Below are 17,419 nucleotides of genomic sequence, written 5' to 3'. Positions count from 1 at the left end.
AAGGACAAACACCACTGATAATTCTTGTAATGTACCCTGGGAAGTACCATTGCAGAAAGTTCACAGCCTACCACAGTAGGTGCCCCTGCTCTTTTATTCCCTGTAGGTGATGTCTATACATACTCCTCAAGGACTCACACGTTTATGCAAGCATCACTTGCCTTTTCTGTAGGAGGCAAGGGTAGTAGAGTTTGTTAGAAGTGATCTGTAAGGATGCAGTCAGTTCAGAAATCAAATTTGTTGTTGATAGGAGCTAGACAGGATGAAAGACAAGGTTTAGACTCTGTGCAGTATGCTTTGTTGCATCTTACAGCCTAATTCCCCCAGAATTCTGCATTTGGACTGTCTTGTTGCCTTGGCAATATCCTTTCCTGAAAATTTGTATTTTTTAGTGTTTTGCGGATCTCTACTTCTGTCAGTGATCCTACCAAATTTGCCAGCAAGCATGCGTTTTTGTTAAATGCTGTTAATTCCAAAATCTCTTCTTAAGCTGAATTCATGTAATTGCAAAACTAAAGAACAAGTTAGCTTCGTTTTGTCAAAGCTGGTAAAAATGCAGGAAGGTGGTCATGGGTGTAGGATTGGATAGGAACCCATCCTTGCAATTGTACTGAGTTCCAGCTAAGCAATACAAGTTAAAGACTCCTTTGTATGCCAAAAAGGTTGAGTAGATAAAACGTTCTGGGAATGCAGATATCTATCCTGCGGATTATGTGGCAGAGACATTTTGCCAGTCTTCGTCTAGCAGAGCAGAAGACTTCTTACTGGGCTCTTGGCTCCTCCGGATGTCGCTTAAAGACCTGCAGAGCTTGAAAGGCAGTGCATTGTTTTAAAAATAATGCAGTAGAACCTAGCTAGTAGCACAGCTTTCTGTCCACATTTCCGTAAGAAAGCAAGCCTTGCCAATCCATCTTCCACCGAAGGCTGCTATTTTTTCATCTCCCTCTTTCGTTCACTTTCCTTCTGCTCATTTTACGTGCTGCTGTGAAGCTGCTTCTCTATTTTTTTTCTCAGCCTTGAATCCTGTTGTTAAAATCCCGCTTTCCTCTGCATTTGGTTTTAAGCTCCTCACTCATATATTTAGGGCAGCACCTCCATTGTCCTCATCTTTTTCTTTGGACTTGTCTCCTACATTTTCCTTCCCCATCCTGGAACTCGCTCTCATCCCGTGTTTTCTGTTTATTTTCCATCAGGCTGTTTGCTGGTATTCCTTGAAGGGACAGGAGCAGAGAAGAGGAGTGAAGAGAGAAAAATTAAAAGCTAATATAAAAATTAAAAACTGCAGGTAGTTAAACGATTGACCTGTTTTAGAACATATTTAAGCATGAGGCATACGGTACAGGCTGAACCATGATGCAGCTCAAAAACACTTTATGGAGCAGAAGTACCCCATATAGTTTGGATAGCACTTTAGTGGGCAAAAAATCATATGGAGATCTCCCTTGTTCCATTGTCCAGGCTTTTCCCCTGGACCTGGAAGAGTTAAATCAGTATTTTTCCTTCGACTGCAGAACTAACTCATAATAAGGGTAGCTAGACCCCAGTTTCTTCCAAGATGATGCTTTTTAGCATCGTAACGATACCAGCCGTCTCTGCTGTGGGAGCTGATGTTTGCAGCAGTCAGGGCTCGTGTTTAGGCTGACAGCAGCAGGGATCCTGACCGGGGGCAGCTGGGCGTTAAGAGAAACAGGGAGTCATGGTAGCTCCTTATTTGGGTGACTGTTTTGTTCACAGCATCCTCTCCTGCCCCCCTGCCGCAGAGCTTATACGCGCTGTGTCAAGGATGCTGGAGCGCTTCCAGGGCTGGGACTAACTGAGCTGGGCCGAGAGCCTTGTGACACTGTCGTGCACATGGGCTGAATGAAATCTAAAGAATTTAAAATCCCGACTAAATGTGTTGGGACAGAACCGCGGAAAAAAATGTTGTTGTTGAACTTAATTAGCGGCGCCAAGTGAGCAGGTCCCACTGGCTCAGCACCCGAGCACAAAGGGAGCACGTCGGGTCATTGCAAGGGCAACGGGAGAATAAAAAGGGCAGGATGGAAAAAAAGACCTGGGCCAGGAGCGTGACACAAGGAGAACTGCCAGCTTCCTAAATGCTTGTTCAGAGCCAGCTTTCCAGAGAGGCCGGGAGGCTGGGCTTTGTTGGCCGACGGAGATTATATGCACCTATGGTTGAGTTGGACTGAGCTTATTTTCTGTGTCAGGAATCATGATGACCCGGAGCTCAGCGCTGCAGCTGCAGCAGCCTGCCCGTATAAATGCAGGTAGCAGGAGAGTTGCTGAAGCTGTAGGGTTTATGCTGCGTTTCAAAGTCTGGAAGCATGTCTGATTAACTAGTTCCCAAAAACAAGGCCAGTTGGGCAGGCTGTTTTGGAAGTGGCTAGAGAGGACTGCTAACCCCATAGCTATCTCCTGTGCTCAGCACAACAGTGGCTGCTTTGCTACTGGATTGGGAATGGGAAAGCTATGAGCAAATGGTGCATCAGCCCCGCAGCCCATCCAAGCAAACGGGAAGATGCTTTTGTTGACTCAAGCAAGCTCTGGAATAACCTTGTTATTCCTTGCATTCTTGCAATCGAAGCGGGATGACCCACGGAAAGATGCTGTAGGTTGACGTGAGGTTTGCTGATTAAAATCTGCTGTTTATGCTGTGAAAAAAGCCTGAGCCTTGTGCTCCTACACACCTGTCTCTGCGTGTGTTTAGTCTTTTCTCATACAGATTGCTTCTCCTATAAATGTCCCTAAAGAGGGACAGCCTCTTCTGTCCCTTCCTACCCCCCCTCTCCATCTCAGGCCATCATTTCCGCTGTCACCGGAGAAACCCCAGGGATGACAGAAGGAGCCACCTGCCCTGGTTTATGTGAGCAGGCATCTACCCTGGGCTCATGGATTCCATCAATGGAGGAAGGTGGTTTATTATTGTGACGGTGGCAGGAGCCATGATGTTCCAGCTGAACAGGGTGACCGCAGACCATGCCGCCCGCCCGTGTCTGTGCGCGCCAAGGTGCAGGCGGTACCAAGGTTTAGCTGGTGCGTGCTGTGGGGAGGAGAAACCTGCCTGCAGATGTTTCAAGGTTGTGCGGGGGATCTCAGTTTTGCTGAGTTCCTGCTGCATAAATTGTTTGAATGTGGCTGCTCTAATTAAATTTCACGTGGAGGACTTCAGGAGTACCCTTGCGTATTCATACTTAGATATTATAGGAGAAAGGGGTCATTCATGTTAGAGTCTGCAGGTAATGCCATATAGATTTATGGCACAAGCTTGACAAAAAATGGCTCTCTGATTATCCAAATGGTATAGGCTACATTACTGAAGACAGGATTTAAAACTGTTTCAGAGCTATAGTAAAAATGTTTAGTATTTTTTATATATTTCTACACATTCTCTCAGCGGTTTCAGGGAAACTGGACTGCTACCAGATAGGGAATTCATTGCTAAGCAAAGCAATGCAAGTGAAACTAGGAAATACCTGCGTGCCCAAAATACAGGGAGAGGAAACTTCTCCTTTCACCTCCCTACAGACTTCACTGGAGTTTTAGGTCAGAGCACACAAACAGCAGTGGGCCTCACCTTTTCCCCTCTTCCTAAAGTAAATGCAATGGGATTAAAGGAGGGAAGGGGCAGAACATTGCCAGTATCTCACTGCACACAGAGAGCTTAGTGGGATTCAGTCTCCTGGCTAAATAAGGAGTCTAAAGGAGCTATAATAAGGCTGGATTACAGAATGAGTATTTCTTATATGCTCCCTGAAAGCTGCAGTCAAGATCACTTAGAATATTTAGGAAGCTAATCTGTCCATTACGATTACTGAGAGCAGCCTGAAATCTGATTTCTTCCCTTTTTAATAGCAGTCCGTCCTGACAGCGCAGCCCGTGTCCCAACTAGGTATGAATCTTCACTTGTGTCCTTAATTGTGCAGGTACGTGGCATCTTTGCTGTGCCACGCAGGCAAGCCAGAGAAGAGCAGCAAGAAACAAGGGTCTCCGGTGGGCGCGGGAATCCCTCCCCATCCTGCTGTGAGCAGGGCCTGCGACCGGGCTTGCCGGGGGAGGGCTGATGTGGTGGGCGAGGGGGAGGATGGACCCAACCCCCCAGGGTCCAGGGGGTTGGGGTTTCAGGGCCAGCATTTACAGTACTCGGCGATGAGCTGCGGGAAGAAATACGTAGCCTTCCTGACTCGTTAACACACCCAAAGCTTGCACTTCACAGGCCACGTCTGTGACACACTTTTATTGTGCTATGATATATGAACTATTTCAAAACTGTCCGATTATTGGAACTAGGATAAAACTCTCTTGATAATCTGAGATCTCTGGAGATTAAGACATACTTTTTTCCTGTTGGTACATACAGGCGTATCTTCCTTGCACCCTTACTCAACTGGGTGATGTCTCCAGGCGTAACTGCAGCATATTCAGAAATACCATCCCACTTATTTTCCCAGTGGAAAGTTCGTCTGTGAAATCCTGATTTGGGAAATAGTCAAATGGCTGGGGATTTTGTAATTGTATTTGTAATATTGGAAGCCTATTTCTTAGACTGCTATTTTGCTCGTCATTCAGTTTTAATCAGTGATTAATGTATGTGTCAATCTTCTTTCACTCAACTAGAAAAAGTGGCTAAAACCAATCTGCTTTTTCAGGTAGCAAAGAATCAAAGCACGGTCATCAAGTGCTCTGTAGATTGTGGATTATAACACAAAGTTTATTCAGAGCGTAGCATTAAAATACAATTAGATTTTCTTTTTGAGCAACTTGCTACTCCCCTCAAATAAGAAGTAGTGAGGTAATAGCTAGTTGCTAGTTCATAAAATATTATGACAAGTTTCATGGCATTTGACGATAGAGCAATCAGCTGATGGCATCCTTCCATTACTGAAAAAAACCCTTAATTTTTACTTAAAAAAAAAAAAAAAAAGGTTGTAGTCCTTGTTCCTCCAGAGAAGGGCCTGGACTTGTGACCCAAAGGTACCTAAACATCTCTGCTTGTGTGTGCGCATGGGAAACTGTAATTTCTAAGCCTGTCTCATGATAGCTGAATGTGGGGGGGCAGTTGTCGGTAATACTACCTGTTTCACAGGGGAGAGGAGAAGCCAACTCTATTTATAGTTCAGATTCACTGTCAAATGCTATCTTTCACAACAGCTTTATAAATGGTGCGGGACAGATTCTCAACTGGCACAAGCGAGCAGAAAAAGAGAAGTCATGCCAATTCACGTTAGTTGAGAGAGCTAGCGAAATCATCATGAGGGTCAGACAGCACTTCAGAAACACTCAGCACCACTTCGCTGAACTACCGTGACACGTGTCTGCAAGTACGAACATTACTGTAGATGGCATTTAATCCTGTATCGTGCCTCTGGGGAAGGCAAACAGCCCCTACGCACCGCCCCTGCTGCAAAGTCCTGTGCCCTGCGAGTAACCGCGGCCGGCGGAGCCCAGCAGAGATGGTGAAAAATGCTGGACGTGGAGAATACACTTCACGACAGGTAGACTCAGGAGATAGGCTTCTTATGCCATAACGTTTTATAAATTCATCCTAAAATTAACTCGTAATGGCCATCCTCTTGTGCTCAGTGGAAAAATGCATATTAGGTGTACAAAACTAAAGTAATACCACGACATGAGTAGCTTATCGTGGCTTTTAAACCCAATAGCTAAATAATACGGTAACGTCCTCGAAAGCATAGGAACCTAATGGCAATTTTACATATAGATAGGTGCGGACAGGGGTTCAGAGCCCCTGGGTGACCTTCTCAGGCTTTTTTCTTCTCCCTCTAAACTATCACAACTAAGACTTGGAGCTCCAGCACAAATAGTTAAGGCAAATAAGAGAGCTGCATGGGAGAGTAAGAGAACATCACTTTTTGAAAATAGACTTGTGAAATGAGTCTTAGCCAAATGCATGGAAGATTTGAGGTCTGCTTTCCTGCTAGTCATGTCTTGAGTCAAATGAGAGAGAACCGGTGGGAAATACTGTGAAAGTCACACCCCAGTCTAGCCAGCGTCCTCGTGGTTCATCTGCTTAGTCACTCAGCTGTATGAGACATCTGTTAACTGCAGAAGGCCTTTTTTATTGATGTGTTGTTTCTCTCTTACTCTCCTGTTGGGACTGGTTGTCTTCTACCAATGAACTCTTCCTAGTCCCAGGGATGGCTGATTGCATTACCACATGCTCGTGGTAATGTCTCAAAGCTGATGTATGCAGGACCAAGATCCTAGTCTTTGCAGTTCATGAGTCAGACGCATTCATTGTGAGCTTTTGGCAGTTTTGCGGTGGGACAGGGCTAATGGCTTCTTCTAGAGCTGTTCTCCATTGGCATAGGAAGCGTTCATACCACAAGCCCCTAGGACTGGACCTACTGAACAAATCCAGAAGCCGAAGGAGCCCTCTGAAGAGCCGTGATGGTGGTAGATTGGAGCCACTGGGTGCGCACCACTGCCGGTTTGCTGGCTGTTGGTAGCCACTTGCAGGTGTTCAGGCTGGGAGATGCTGTTGTCCCTAGGAGCTGAACGTTTAAGTCACATTGAACGTGATTTACAGGGAGAGGAGAAATGTCTCTCTGGTATAGATAACCCGTGGTGCAGATACCCACAAATGAAAATGCAGTTAATTACCTTTTTGCCTTTCCAAGCATATATGGATCCAGTGCTCCTCTACTTTCTTTTCCTGCAGGGAAGGTATCAGAAGTGCTGCCTCTGTGGGCATCAGTGTCATCTCTTCTGATCTGTTGGGCAGCATCAGCCACTCGGATACTCCGAGGCTGAGCATAAGTCAGCAGAGTTTTGCCTTGCCTTCTGTTGCCACAAATAAGAAAATAATCTTTTCTTTGAGGATTAAGCTTAGTTGATTCGCAGAGGTGTAGCATTTGCAAATAATTAAAACTGGATTTTGGTACAAAAGAGCATAGTTTGCTGCTGTAGTTTTTGAAGCCTTTTCTGTCTTCCCATTTACATTAGGACTGACAAATATCCATCCATAATCTCTTCAGAACAGTCAGGAATCAGTGCCTGGGCTCTCTCCAAATGTACCTGTTATTTTCAACAGGGAGGTTGTCCCCATGTCATACAGCACTATAAGAAGGGATGATCAGTTTTCCCTTTATTCATCTGATCAATGTTTTAGTTGCCTTTATCCATCCTTCTGCATCCATCAGTTGAAGGTACAGTGAATTACCTTTCTTTTTCTATGCACAGTAAGGCATTTAAATGTGCAAGTAATTTAATCCACACCTGAAAACACTGGCAAAGAAGTTGCAGGTCGTCTTAAAAATATTAGAAATGCTTTGATCAAGAATCTTTCTTCCTTGAAGGTAAAATAAGTCTTGCTTTTAGGCACTAAGGACTTTTCACATACCATCCTTTCACTCATGCAAAAACTCAACAAATCAAATGCATACTCAGGCACAGTATCAGACCAGAATCTTAAAGTATTTTTGCTAGTGGAAATCACTCTTTATATAAAGTGTATTTAGTTCGTCATCGTACTACCCAGGGTCTTCAAACCCACTGGATTTTATTATCCATGTTAGCTCACTAATTTATTTCCAGCATCTTTTTCAAAATCCGTAAGAATTATTCATTCCTCTTTATATCAAAGAGCATTTTAAAGTATTTTTGTTTGCCTCACAGCTTGAACGTTGTTGTGTGTGTTTACAAGGGAAAATTCCTTCCTAGTTACTTTGCTCCAGGACCACTTCTCAGGGTTCAGAGCTCGATTTCTCGAGGACCAGAAGAAAGAAGGAGGGTCTCGTGTTGCTTAGATGTATCGAGCTTTGCAATGCTGAGGACCCTCGTCTCTTGGCAATTAGCGCTCAGCCCCTAGCACCTCGTACCTGGTAAAGATGGGAGTCAAGTAAATTATTAACTGTTAGTTACGGTGGCTTGGTTTGCACAACATTTGACGTTAAAACTGGCCCTTGCTCCATCTGTGTGCTTTGGAGTGAGACCAGGAACTAAATTTAGCCGGTCCTGGCTGCAGGGCGAGCATAGCTGTCGGTCCTGCCTGCGGCGCTCGCCGCCACCCGCTCTCCTTATCGGTTTACAAGGAGGGGAGCTTCCTGTTGGTTTTCAGACTTTTTGAATGACATTGGACAGGTTTGCTCTGCTCTTCTTGTGATTATTTAGACATAAATGCAGCGCTGCCTCGCTTCTTACGCTTTTTTGGTTGTGGATAAATGCTGCTCAGCAGGGCAAGCAGCTATTCAGTTTCGCAAAAGAGCTGCAAAATAAAAGGGATGTCAAAGTTCTTATCTGCTTTTTAGTATTTAAGCCTTTAAAGTAACTGGACACCAGCTTTCAAGTTTTTCTTCTAACTTTCATGTCTAGAAACCTGATGCTTTTCTAGAATAAACAAAGTCAGAAGTCTCACTCCAGGCACTGGAGACTCCAGCCACCAATATCGGGTGACCTGCATTAGGAGTGGGGACTTCAGTGCTGCTGACTTTCAGTGTTTTGCTAGATAGCAGCAGCAGGGTAGCAAAAAGGGCTTACGCCAGCTCTGTGTCACCAAGGAGTCCTCTCTGATCCAGTCCAACTAGCTCTACAACGCGTTTGAAGAGGACCAAGTCACCTTCCCGGCTGCATTCTGATCATATCTCCAAACGTTACAGGTTGTCAGACTAGACTATATTTGTACCTTCTTGTCTGCGATGGTAATTTTGTTCATTAATTTCCCTCTTTGACAAAAAGAGCTAATTTAATAGTTGAATTTTAAAGATGCAGAGCTCTTGAAGAGCTCTTGAATTGGTAATTTTTGAGATAATTTCAGCACAGTACTGAAAATACTGGTTTTTATCCCAGAACAGACATAATGAGGTATTATCAACTCTGACATTTCAGGAAACGATTTGTAAAAGAGAAATTCCTTTCAGCATTCGCTATGGTTATCAGTGATGAAGTGACAGCTGAAAAAGCAACATGATAAGAGTCCCCTGCTGCAGCCTTTCCCAGCGAGAAAGGGTGTTGCCTGGAGGGTCAGGTCAGAGCAGTGCTGCGTGCACGATGAAGAAAAATCACGCAGAAAATAAGAGACTTCTTTCAAGGCAATTATCTGCATTTTTATAACTGGGGCGATGCTTTTCTGTTTCTCCAGTAATGCAATCGGTCCCCTCGTCGCGCTCTGGCTTATCTACGAGCAAGGTGGTGTAATGCAAGAAGCGTCGACTCCCGTCTGGCTGCTGTTTTATGGAGGTGTTGGGATCTGTGTGGGCCTCTGGGTCTGGGGTAGAAGAGTTATCCAGACCATGGGTAAAGACCTCACTCCAATCACACCATCAAGGTAGGTGCACAGTTGTCGTTACGGTTGTGTGAACTTTCTGCGTGAACCAGTCTGAGAAATTGCTGCTCCAGTATTTTGTTTGTAATGCAGTTTGCTGGATTTGCTGTGCTTTGATTTTAATGATAACCTGGCTTTGACTTCTCCATCTTTCTAAAAAATGAAAGAAAAAAATGAGGAAAAGGAGAGAAAGAAAGAATGAGAAAAAGAAAGAGAAAGAAAGAGAGAAAGGAAAAAAAGATAACCCTGTAAACTAATACTGAATGCATTTGAAGCGTAGAGGTCTACGTGAACAGAGTCTTCTGCTGATGACCTAATTAACGTGGCAGAAGGTGCATTTGGAAACGGCAAGGTTACAGTGGCTTTCCCAGTGCGCTTCAGACTATTAAAACCATATGTATTTATTACAGTAATTTTCGTCCGTAAGGCATACTCGACCTCTGCTGGTGCTTAACCGAATTACTAATTGGGCATGATTCACCACAGCGTAGAGTAGTAAAAGTCCCTGATGCAATGAGCTGTGCAGCCGGTTTACTACAGATGACTAGCCTGTGCCGTTCCCATTATTCAGCCCTTCCTTGTTCTCTTAACTTATTCCTATGACGAAAATCAGTCGGAGATAAAACAGTCGAAAGAAGAAACGGGTAAGACTTTGGCACGCTGCATGGTATCAGTCCGAGCTGATGCAGAGAGTGATTGTGAAGTGTTTTCTTATGCTTCCCGCAGTGGATTCACTATTGAGTTGGCTTCGGCGTTCACAGTTGTGGTAGCTTCCAATGTTGGACTTCCTGTCAGTACTACACACTGCAAGGTATGCCTTTGCCCAGCGACTGCAGTCAAGGCAGTCTGGACTATTCATCTTAAAACTGTGCCGCTCGAGCCGGCGGATAATGGCACGGCGAGGGGAAAACAGCCGCTCACGGAGGACGGTTAGGCGGAGGTGCGTCAGCACGTCTCAGTCGTGCCAGCGACACTGGAAAATAATCAGGCTTCCAAAAAATGCATTGGAGTTGTCACAGTAAAGTCGCTGCACTCGGGCACAGCGTGAACTCCATAGCTGTGGTTAAAGAAAAACAGCACTTACAAAAACGTGACCTCAATTTTAAAGCAAACGATTACAAGGAAGAACCTGGTTTCCTCCGACGGTGCCATTTGAACCTGGTCAGGTAGCATTTCTCCCTTGTTCAGAGGCTGCGCACCATTCATCATTTATACTTCACTTTCTTGATAAGTGCATGGCATGGGATTTCCTGCATATAACTCTTTTACTACAGGTTTTCCATCTGTCTTTTTTTTTTTTATTTCTTCACAGTGGATTTTGCATTGAAGTAATGTGTGCGCTAACGGTACTTGTAGCCTCAAATGTGGGTATTCCAATAAGCTCCACCCATTGCAAGGTATTAGAGTTTGCAGTGATTGCATCAGTAAATCACATCATTAGGACAAACCATAACAAAACACGAGAGATACCGATTGTTGCAGATTGCCTTCACTATGCGATGTGCCATGCAGACAGCAATCGCAAAATAACGAGGCCCACTTTTAAAGCCGGTACAGCTAAGCAAAGTCAGCGTTATAAGTAATTGCACAAAAGTCTGGAACGTCTTTCACCCTTACGTGATCGTATTGGACTAATATAGACATACTAAAATAATGTAGACTCGTAGTTTGTGTGATCCCGGTTACATGTATTTTAGAGCCACCTGTATGAAAACCACTGCTACATCATTAAGCTAATATTTTAATGTCTCTCTTCTTTTAAACCAACTTGTCCTCACTTTTGTGCATTATAATACAGAATCCGGCCCTTGTAATTAGTTCTTTGAACAAGGTTGTTGGCTTTTTTAAAAAAAAGAAAAAAAAAAAGACCAGTTTGAAGTATAGCTATAGGCTGGGTAATGAGCAGAATTCAATTGTGTCATATGATACGCTGTGTGAGAAGACATTTATATTGCTTGTAGGCAACAGGGAGCATGTGGACATTTACGCTGCTGGAAGAACATAGTGAGAATTTGGAATTTTGTTCCCCAGGAAATTCCCCAGTCAAATATCCTGTCTTTCTTTCCTTTGCTTCCCCATGGACTCCCAAGCTCTTGGACACGCAGAGCTGTCTCTATCCCTCACCCTCTGGCAGGGCGTGGGGAAGCCCCTCTGAAATCAGAGACCCCAGAGCAGCAAAGCCCCTCTGCTTCGGGACGTACCACCAAGCCCTACAAGAGCCAGATCCTGTAGGATTCGTTACTGCACCCTGGGGACCTTGCAGCCCTTCCAGCTCTGCCTGGGGCTGGGGCAGGCAGGTTTTCGGGGCTAACTTCTCCACGGCGTGGCAGGCGGGCTGGCAAGAAGCCGGGCATCCTTGCCTGTGACATTGACCTGGTTTCCAGTGAAAGAGTCAATGAAATCCACACATCCTGCAAAACGCCCCAAGTTGGTTCAATCGGCCTTTTTCTAGTGAAAACCATTTCTTCAGAAAGCCTTCCTCTATTGCAAAATCATTTCTTTCTTCTGCTGTAGAGCTCTTTGAGAAGCAGCCAAGACTGAGCTGCTCTGAGAGGCTGTTCAGATTTCCTGGCGTTGGCCGAACTCTGGTTCCTCTGAATCAAGCAGGGAGGGGAAAAATAATAACAACGTGATCCACGTCTAAAAATGCTAGCCTGAAAGCATCTCCCTTGAAGCTGACTGGTATATCAAATGCGTGATGAAGAATTTGCCAGGGAGAATAATACAGCTTTGATTATCCCAGTTGCGTGCCTGAAGCACTTCTAGCCAACCGTCGTAAAAGAGGAAATACACTTTGGTGCAGACAAACAGATTGAATTGAAAAAGAAAATGTCTTGGAAGCCATAAGCTAATGAGAGGGTGTCATTAGGAGGTACTCATTGACTCAATGCAGTTAAAAGCTTGGTCTTTTCTAACTGCAGAGCAAAATAATTCGTCTTCAAAAATACTTCCATAAAAGCAGTTAATGTGGTTAGTCTGTGTCTGCTCCCTGTAGTTTGCTGTATCTCATTAGATGGGTCATTCTTAATGGGAAGATCCACTTTGCAATAGGATTAGACTGTTCCAGGATGTCACATTATTGTAACTGATTCTGTGTTTCAGTAAAATGAGATCCTGAGTTGAAAGATCCTAAGTGATCAACACAAGATAAAGCAAGCACTTGTAGCAGATGTATTCCTTGTTTTCTTTGAGGGCCCGGTGAAGGAATAAAAGAACTATTATACATCATTTACTCCATGGGAAGACGCCTCTCTGAAAGTGCTGTCAGCCATTGAGACGGAAATGCCTTCTTAAAAATCAGCAGAAAAATTATTTTGCCCTAGAAATCAAAAAGAAAACGGGTTCAAGGTGAGCCTAGGCCCAAGCCTGTAGCATCAGAGAGTGGGAATTATTCTTTTCCCCAACATTTGCTGCACAGCAAAATAGCATTTGCTAAAGTGGGAGCCCTACGGACGGGGTGTCAGTCAACTGAACGTGCAGCATCTAGATAAACCGATGGCAAAGAAAGAGCAGCATGAAACACCTTAGGTGGAGGGAGACCTTTTCGAGGTGAAACAATAGAGTATAATGAAAAATGAAGGAAAGCTCTGAGCAGCGGTTTTCAGGTCTTGGAGCAGATGTGGTGGCAAACTGGAGGTTGGTAGCAGAAAGAAAAGCATTAGCTTCTGAGAAAGATTCGTCAAGCCCTCTCAGATCAGGAGTTGCATTTGGTCCTAAATCAGAGGCTTTGGTCTACATGAGGTAGCCACCGCCCAATATGCCTGTCCTAAATCTACAGCCCAGCAGCTTTTCCACGCTCGGTGCCTGCTGAGACCCTGAACTGCACCGTCGTCCTTGCCATGAGTCAAAGGGGAGAGGAAGGTCCCTCTGAAAGCCTCCAAGTCAAGAGGGCCTGAGGGAAAGACTTAACCTTTTGAGCCTCCAAAGGAATTTTGTCTGAACACGGTAGCCACATTGCTCTGCCTGCACCCCTTCAACCTCCCTTGGGATTTAGCACTGAAAAGCCGGTGTGGTGTGAATGCATACCGTGCCTTTCTGCTGCCCAGGTAGGCAAATGATCATATTGAATCTTACACATAGTTCCTGTTATTTATTCTAAGATATGAGATGTAAAAATAAAGAGGCATTTCTCAGCTGTAACAGATTGAATGTGTTCACATACAGATAAAATTAGAGTGCCGGAGTTAAATGCTCTTTCTGCCCAAAAGTGACTTTGCTGAGGTCATACTGTCAGCTTCATTTTGCTATTATGATTTTGGGGTTTTGAAAAATATTCTCTATGTTGCTATGATGGAATTATCATGTTCTGTGTGTTTTTATGATACGCCATTGCACAGGAACAAGAGAGCCAAAAGCATTTCTGTAAAGCTTTAAGCAGAGCATACTGAAGGCAAACTGCACTGGTTTCAAACCAATCTCAAAGTAGATATCATCTGAAATTCTGCAGACGGTGTAGTGTCCCTACACCCAAGTTTTAGCTACTCTCCTAACCTCTAGTCCATCAAAATCACTATTAATAAACTAAACTTTAATAATGTTTAAAACAGATTACCAATGCCATCATTGCTGATACCTTTTAAATTTCAGGAAGGACTCGGAGATTATCGTATGTAGACTGCAGCTCGCTCAATAAGCAATGCTTCTTGTTGCAAGCATGACAGACGGATGCTAAGGACATGCAAAATGTAAAGCAGAGCCTAACAGCTGAGCTGCTGAAAAACCAAACGCTGTTTCCTCGAGTTAACACTTTGATATAGTCAGAAGCGTGGTGTTCCTCTTAGCTGGGCACCTCCTAAATACAGAATAGCATGTTGTCCATTCAAGGGGTATTCATATTAAATATAATCTAACAGATTTCCTTATTGCATCAAGCTTTAGACCGAAGCCTTTTCAGTCCTAGAATATCAAGTTTAGTTTTCCCTTGTTCTGTCACAGGCACTTTTGAGAGTCTTATTTCCCTAGAGTTACAGGGTCTTCCACAAATAACTCTTTTCTCCAAAAAGAAATGTTAAGCAGTAGTTAGAAGTTAAAAAGGTGTTAACAAAAGATGCGGATTCGATATCCCTGTCCTCTCTCTCCCTGCTTCCCTGTCCTCCCAGCATTTATCATTTTCCTGGCTCCGCACGTGGGGAGCAGCCCATCTTCTAATCTATAGGCAGGGACTGATACTTTCATTAAGAAAACAAGCAGGGAAGAGGAGGCAGGGATGGCATTTCAGGGAGCACAAGCCCAGCTGTGTCTTGGAGTTTCCTTTCCTTCAAACCAGGATATTCCTTCCACATTTCTTGCTGCTTTACCGTGTGCTTTGAATAGACTTGCACTTATTTACTCATTTTTGTTAACGGCACAGAGGGCCACTTCCAGAGCAGAAAGAAAACGCAGCGTTTCTGAAGTTTTTGCATCATTTTTCTCAGTCCAGTTCTTTCTTAAAAAATATGCTGGCTTTATACCCGAGCTTATTAACTGAAAATACATTTGAAGGAAGAGAAGGTTGTAGCTTTGCCCAGGCCACAGTGTGTTTTGTCTTCAAAAACACTGACCTACCCAGCTGCCCTGGTAGCAGTGCCTTCGAAGGCTATTTTGGTGGTTATCTATTCCCCACCTGAAGCCAGACCTCTTGACGTCTGTGCACTTTGCTTGCCCCATAGCATCAGGCTGATGTCTTTGTCTGCAGGGAGGATTTTAGCTTTGGATGCTTTGCTTGGCTGGCTGGTCCAGAAGGGCTGGTTTTCCTCGGAGGGCTTGGACTGATGAGTTTGATGTAGGGCAGCTGTACTGGGTCTAACCTTGCTCTGTCTGTCTGCCCCCTGCCAAGTTACCATCGCTGTTACAAGGTGGGCTCAGCTGCTTACATTGCCGTTGCTGTCCTGTTTATAGCCTGCAGTATTGAAATATATAGGTGCTGTTAGGAGTCAGCTCCGTATGCCAGGCTATAACCTGCAGAGATTCAGCAGCTGCTGGGTGAACGGGCAGGACATCCCAAAGCAGCAAGAGGACAGGCAGGCAGGACGGGAACCATACTAGCTATCCCAGCCTGCCCCATCCTACACTCTCTGGCAGAGCCTTAAAAACAACTTTCACGGTGTTTTCATGATTTAAACCACCGCAGCCTGGCCAGACTCGGTGGACGCTTGCTGTCCCCCCTACAGACTGAGTCAGGTGCTGGGCGGGTGGAGGGCTGCCTCGGTTGCACCCATGGCTGATCCAGGAGCTACCAGAGCAGAGAAAAACCCACAAACATATTTATTCTCCTTTGGCTGACCCCGAGACCCATGAAAACCAGGAGATCATTGAAAAATAAAGGTTAAAGCGTGCTGGAATTGTCGCCCTCCTGCCACCCCACCAGAACAGAGCCATCGTCATCATCAGGGGCTCCTTTATCTAGAGCTTCGCTTGGTATCAGCTGACTGGCATTGGTGTGGCCGTGGGCATGTTACGGGCGCTTGGACCTACCCCTCACATCTTGTCTCCCTCTCTCTTCCCTGCACTCCCAAGGTCGGCTCCGTGGTGGCCGTCGGCTGGATCCGCTCCAAGAAAGCCGTTGACTGGCGCCTTTTCCGCAACATCTTCCTGGCGTGGTTTGTGACTGTGCCGGTGGCTGGCTTGTTCAGCGCCGGGGTGATGGCGCTGCTGATGTACGGGATCCTGCCTTATGTCTGAAGAGCCTCCTCTGCTGGGAAAAGGGGAAACGGCCAAGCTACTACCGAGGGGAGAAGCATTCCCGTGAAAGAACCAGTCGGAGAGGATCCATCTTCCATATCTAACTTCTTATCTACTGTACATAACAATGTGTCATATTGGTGACATGGTGATGTGGTGCCATTTCTTATATATTAAAGAAATATATATGCATATAGTAGGTAACAATACCTAAGTTATATTATCAGTGGGGTGAAAATAATTGCCTAGAATTTAATATTTAGTAAAATTTGTACATAGTGTATCATTTTGGTGGCAATTTTTTAATCTTTTGAAGAAGAGTATGGATTAGGAAATGTTTCTTGTCCATTTGATATAAGAAGCGAGATACAGGACTGCATAACACATGAATTTTTTTAAAGCTATTAAGATACTGGAACAAAATAAAATGTGCGGAAGTGCTTTTCATAAAATAACTTTGTTCATATCATATTGATCTTTGTGTATCATAGCGTGATGGTTATGGCTGTGTAAATACTTACAAACAGTAACTTTTAAATGGTGCATTTCCCTTATATATTTTGGATAAGAAAGTTTAGGAAGTACCAAAGAAGCAGGGGAATAGCTTGTCAATATTATGTTGTTGTCTACACGTGTGGGCATGTGTTGTGTTTCCCCACCTCTAATTCAATGTTGTTTTCACCAAGCTCCCACTAGCGAAGCTGGGATAATACTGTTCATGTCTTAATGTAACTTTAAAAAAAAAAAAAGCACACAAAAAAGTTAGTTCTCGTTACTTAGTAGGCAGACCACGGTTCTCCACATTAGCTGATAGTAGACCGACTTCATTTTGTGGGTTGAATTTGAAGTATCTCACTGCTCATCTTCTACCTTTCCCCTTCAAGTCTCAGCTCCCGGTTGCCCTGCTATCAATTCCAGCAGGAGAATGGACCGTCAGTCGCCCCTTTTTCTGTCCATCCAGCCACAACCACACACTCTCAGGTACAGGAGCGGGACCGCGGGGTGCACGTCACCCCCACGAACAGAAGCGAGGGGCAGCAGCGGGTAGGAAACGGGCTTAGCCCTGGTTTTGTGGTTGAAGGTATGGGCGCCCACGGAAGTGCTGACCCGCGCAGGGGCTGGTGTGAGGAGCGTGGCGAGGGTGTGAGCAGATGCTGGGTCCCCCCCGGCGAGTCCCATCCCACGCCACAGCCCACCAGCCTCCTGCCGTGCTGCTGACCGTGGGGAGGGGACGGGAACCTGGCCCTGCATGGGTGGAGGTTGCATGGTAACCAGCATTTTGGATGAGATTTTTTCACGGCAGCTTGGGGGACATGGCTAGCTACATCCCCTGCACGGCTTTGGAAAGCACATTTGGGTGAAGGTTACTGTTTTGGGGGTGGGAGGCAAAGGGCAAGGGGTGCCCAGAGAAGGTTGGGAATCTATTACTGTTTAAATGCTGCTAAAATTTTGATAAAACGTTCTTGGTACTCCATTGTG

The 17,419-nt window shown here is 44.9% G+C and overlaps 1 protein-coding gene across 1 annotated transcript in view; it reads left to right on the top strand.

Annotated features, from left to right (window-relative positions):
• The window catches only part of SLC20A2 (solute carrier family 20 (phosphate transporter), member 2), a 38,888-nt gene extending 21,947 nt beyond the window's left edge, over positions 1-16,941 (top strand). Inside the window, exons 9-11 of the mRNA XM_009574214.1 lie at positions 9,098-9,283; positions 10,007-10,091; positions 15,776-16,941. Coding sequence (XP_009572509.1) covers positions 9,098-9,283; positions 10,007-10,091; positions 15,776-15,940 — 436 coding nt within the window. The 3' untranslated portion in view covers positions 15,941-16,941. The remainder of the gene's footprint in view (positions 1-9,097; positions 9,284-10,006; positions 10,092-15,775) is intronic.
• Positions 16,942-17,419: the final 478 nt, after the last annotated feature.

Source organism: Fulmarus glacialis, unplaced genomic scaffold (genome assembly GCF_000690835.1).
Source record: "Fulmarus glacialis isolate BGI_N327 unplaced genomic scaffold, ASM69083v1 scaffold9253, whole genome shotgun sequence".
In the NCBI taxonomy this organism is placed as follows: Eukaryota; Metazoa; Chordata; class Aves; order Procellariiformes; family Procellariidae; genus Fulmarus; species Fulmarus glacialis.
The sequence above is the reverse complement of the archived record's forward strand: the minus strand, read 5'-3'. Positions and strand labels throughout refer to the sequence as shown.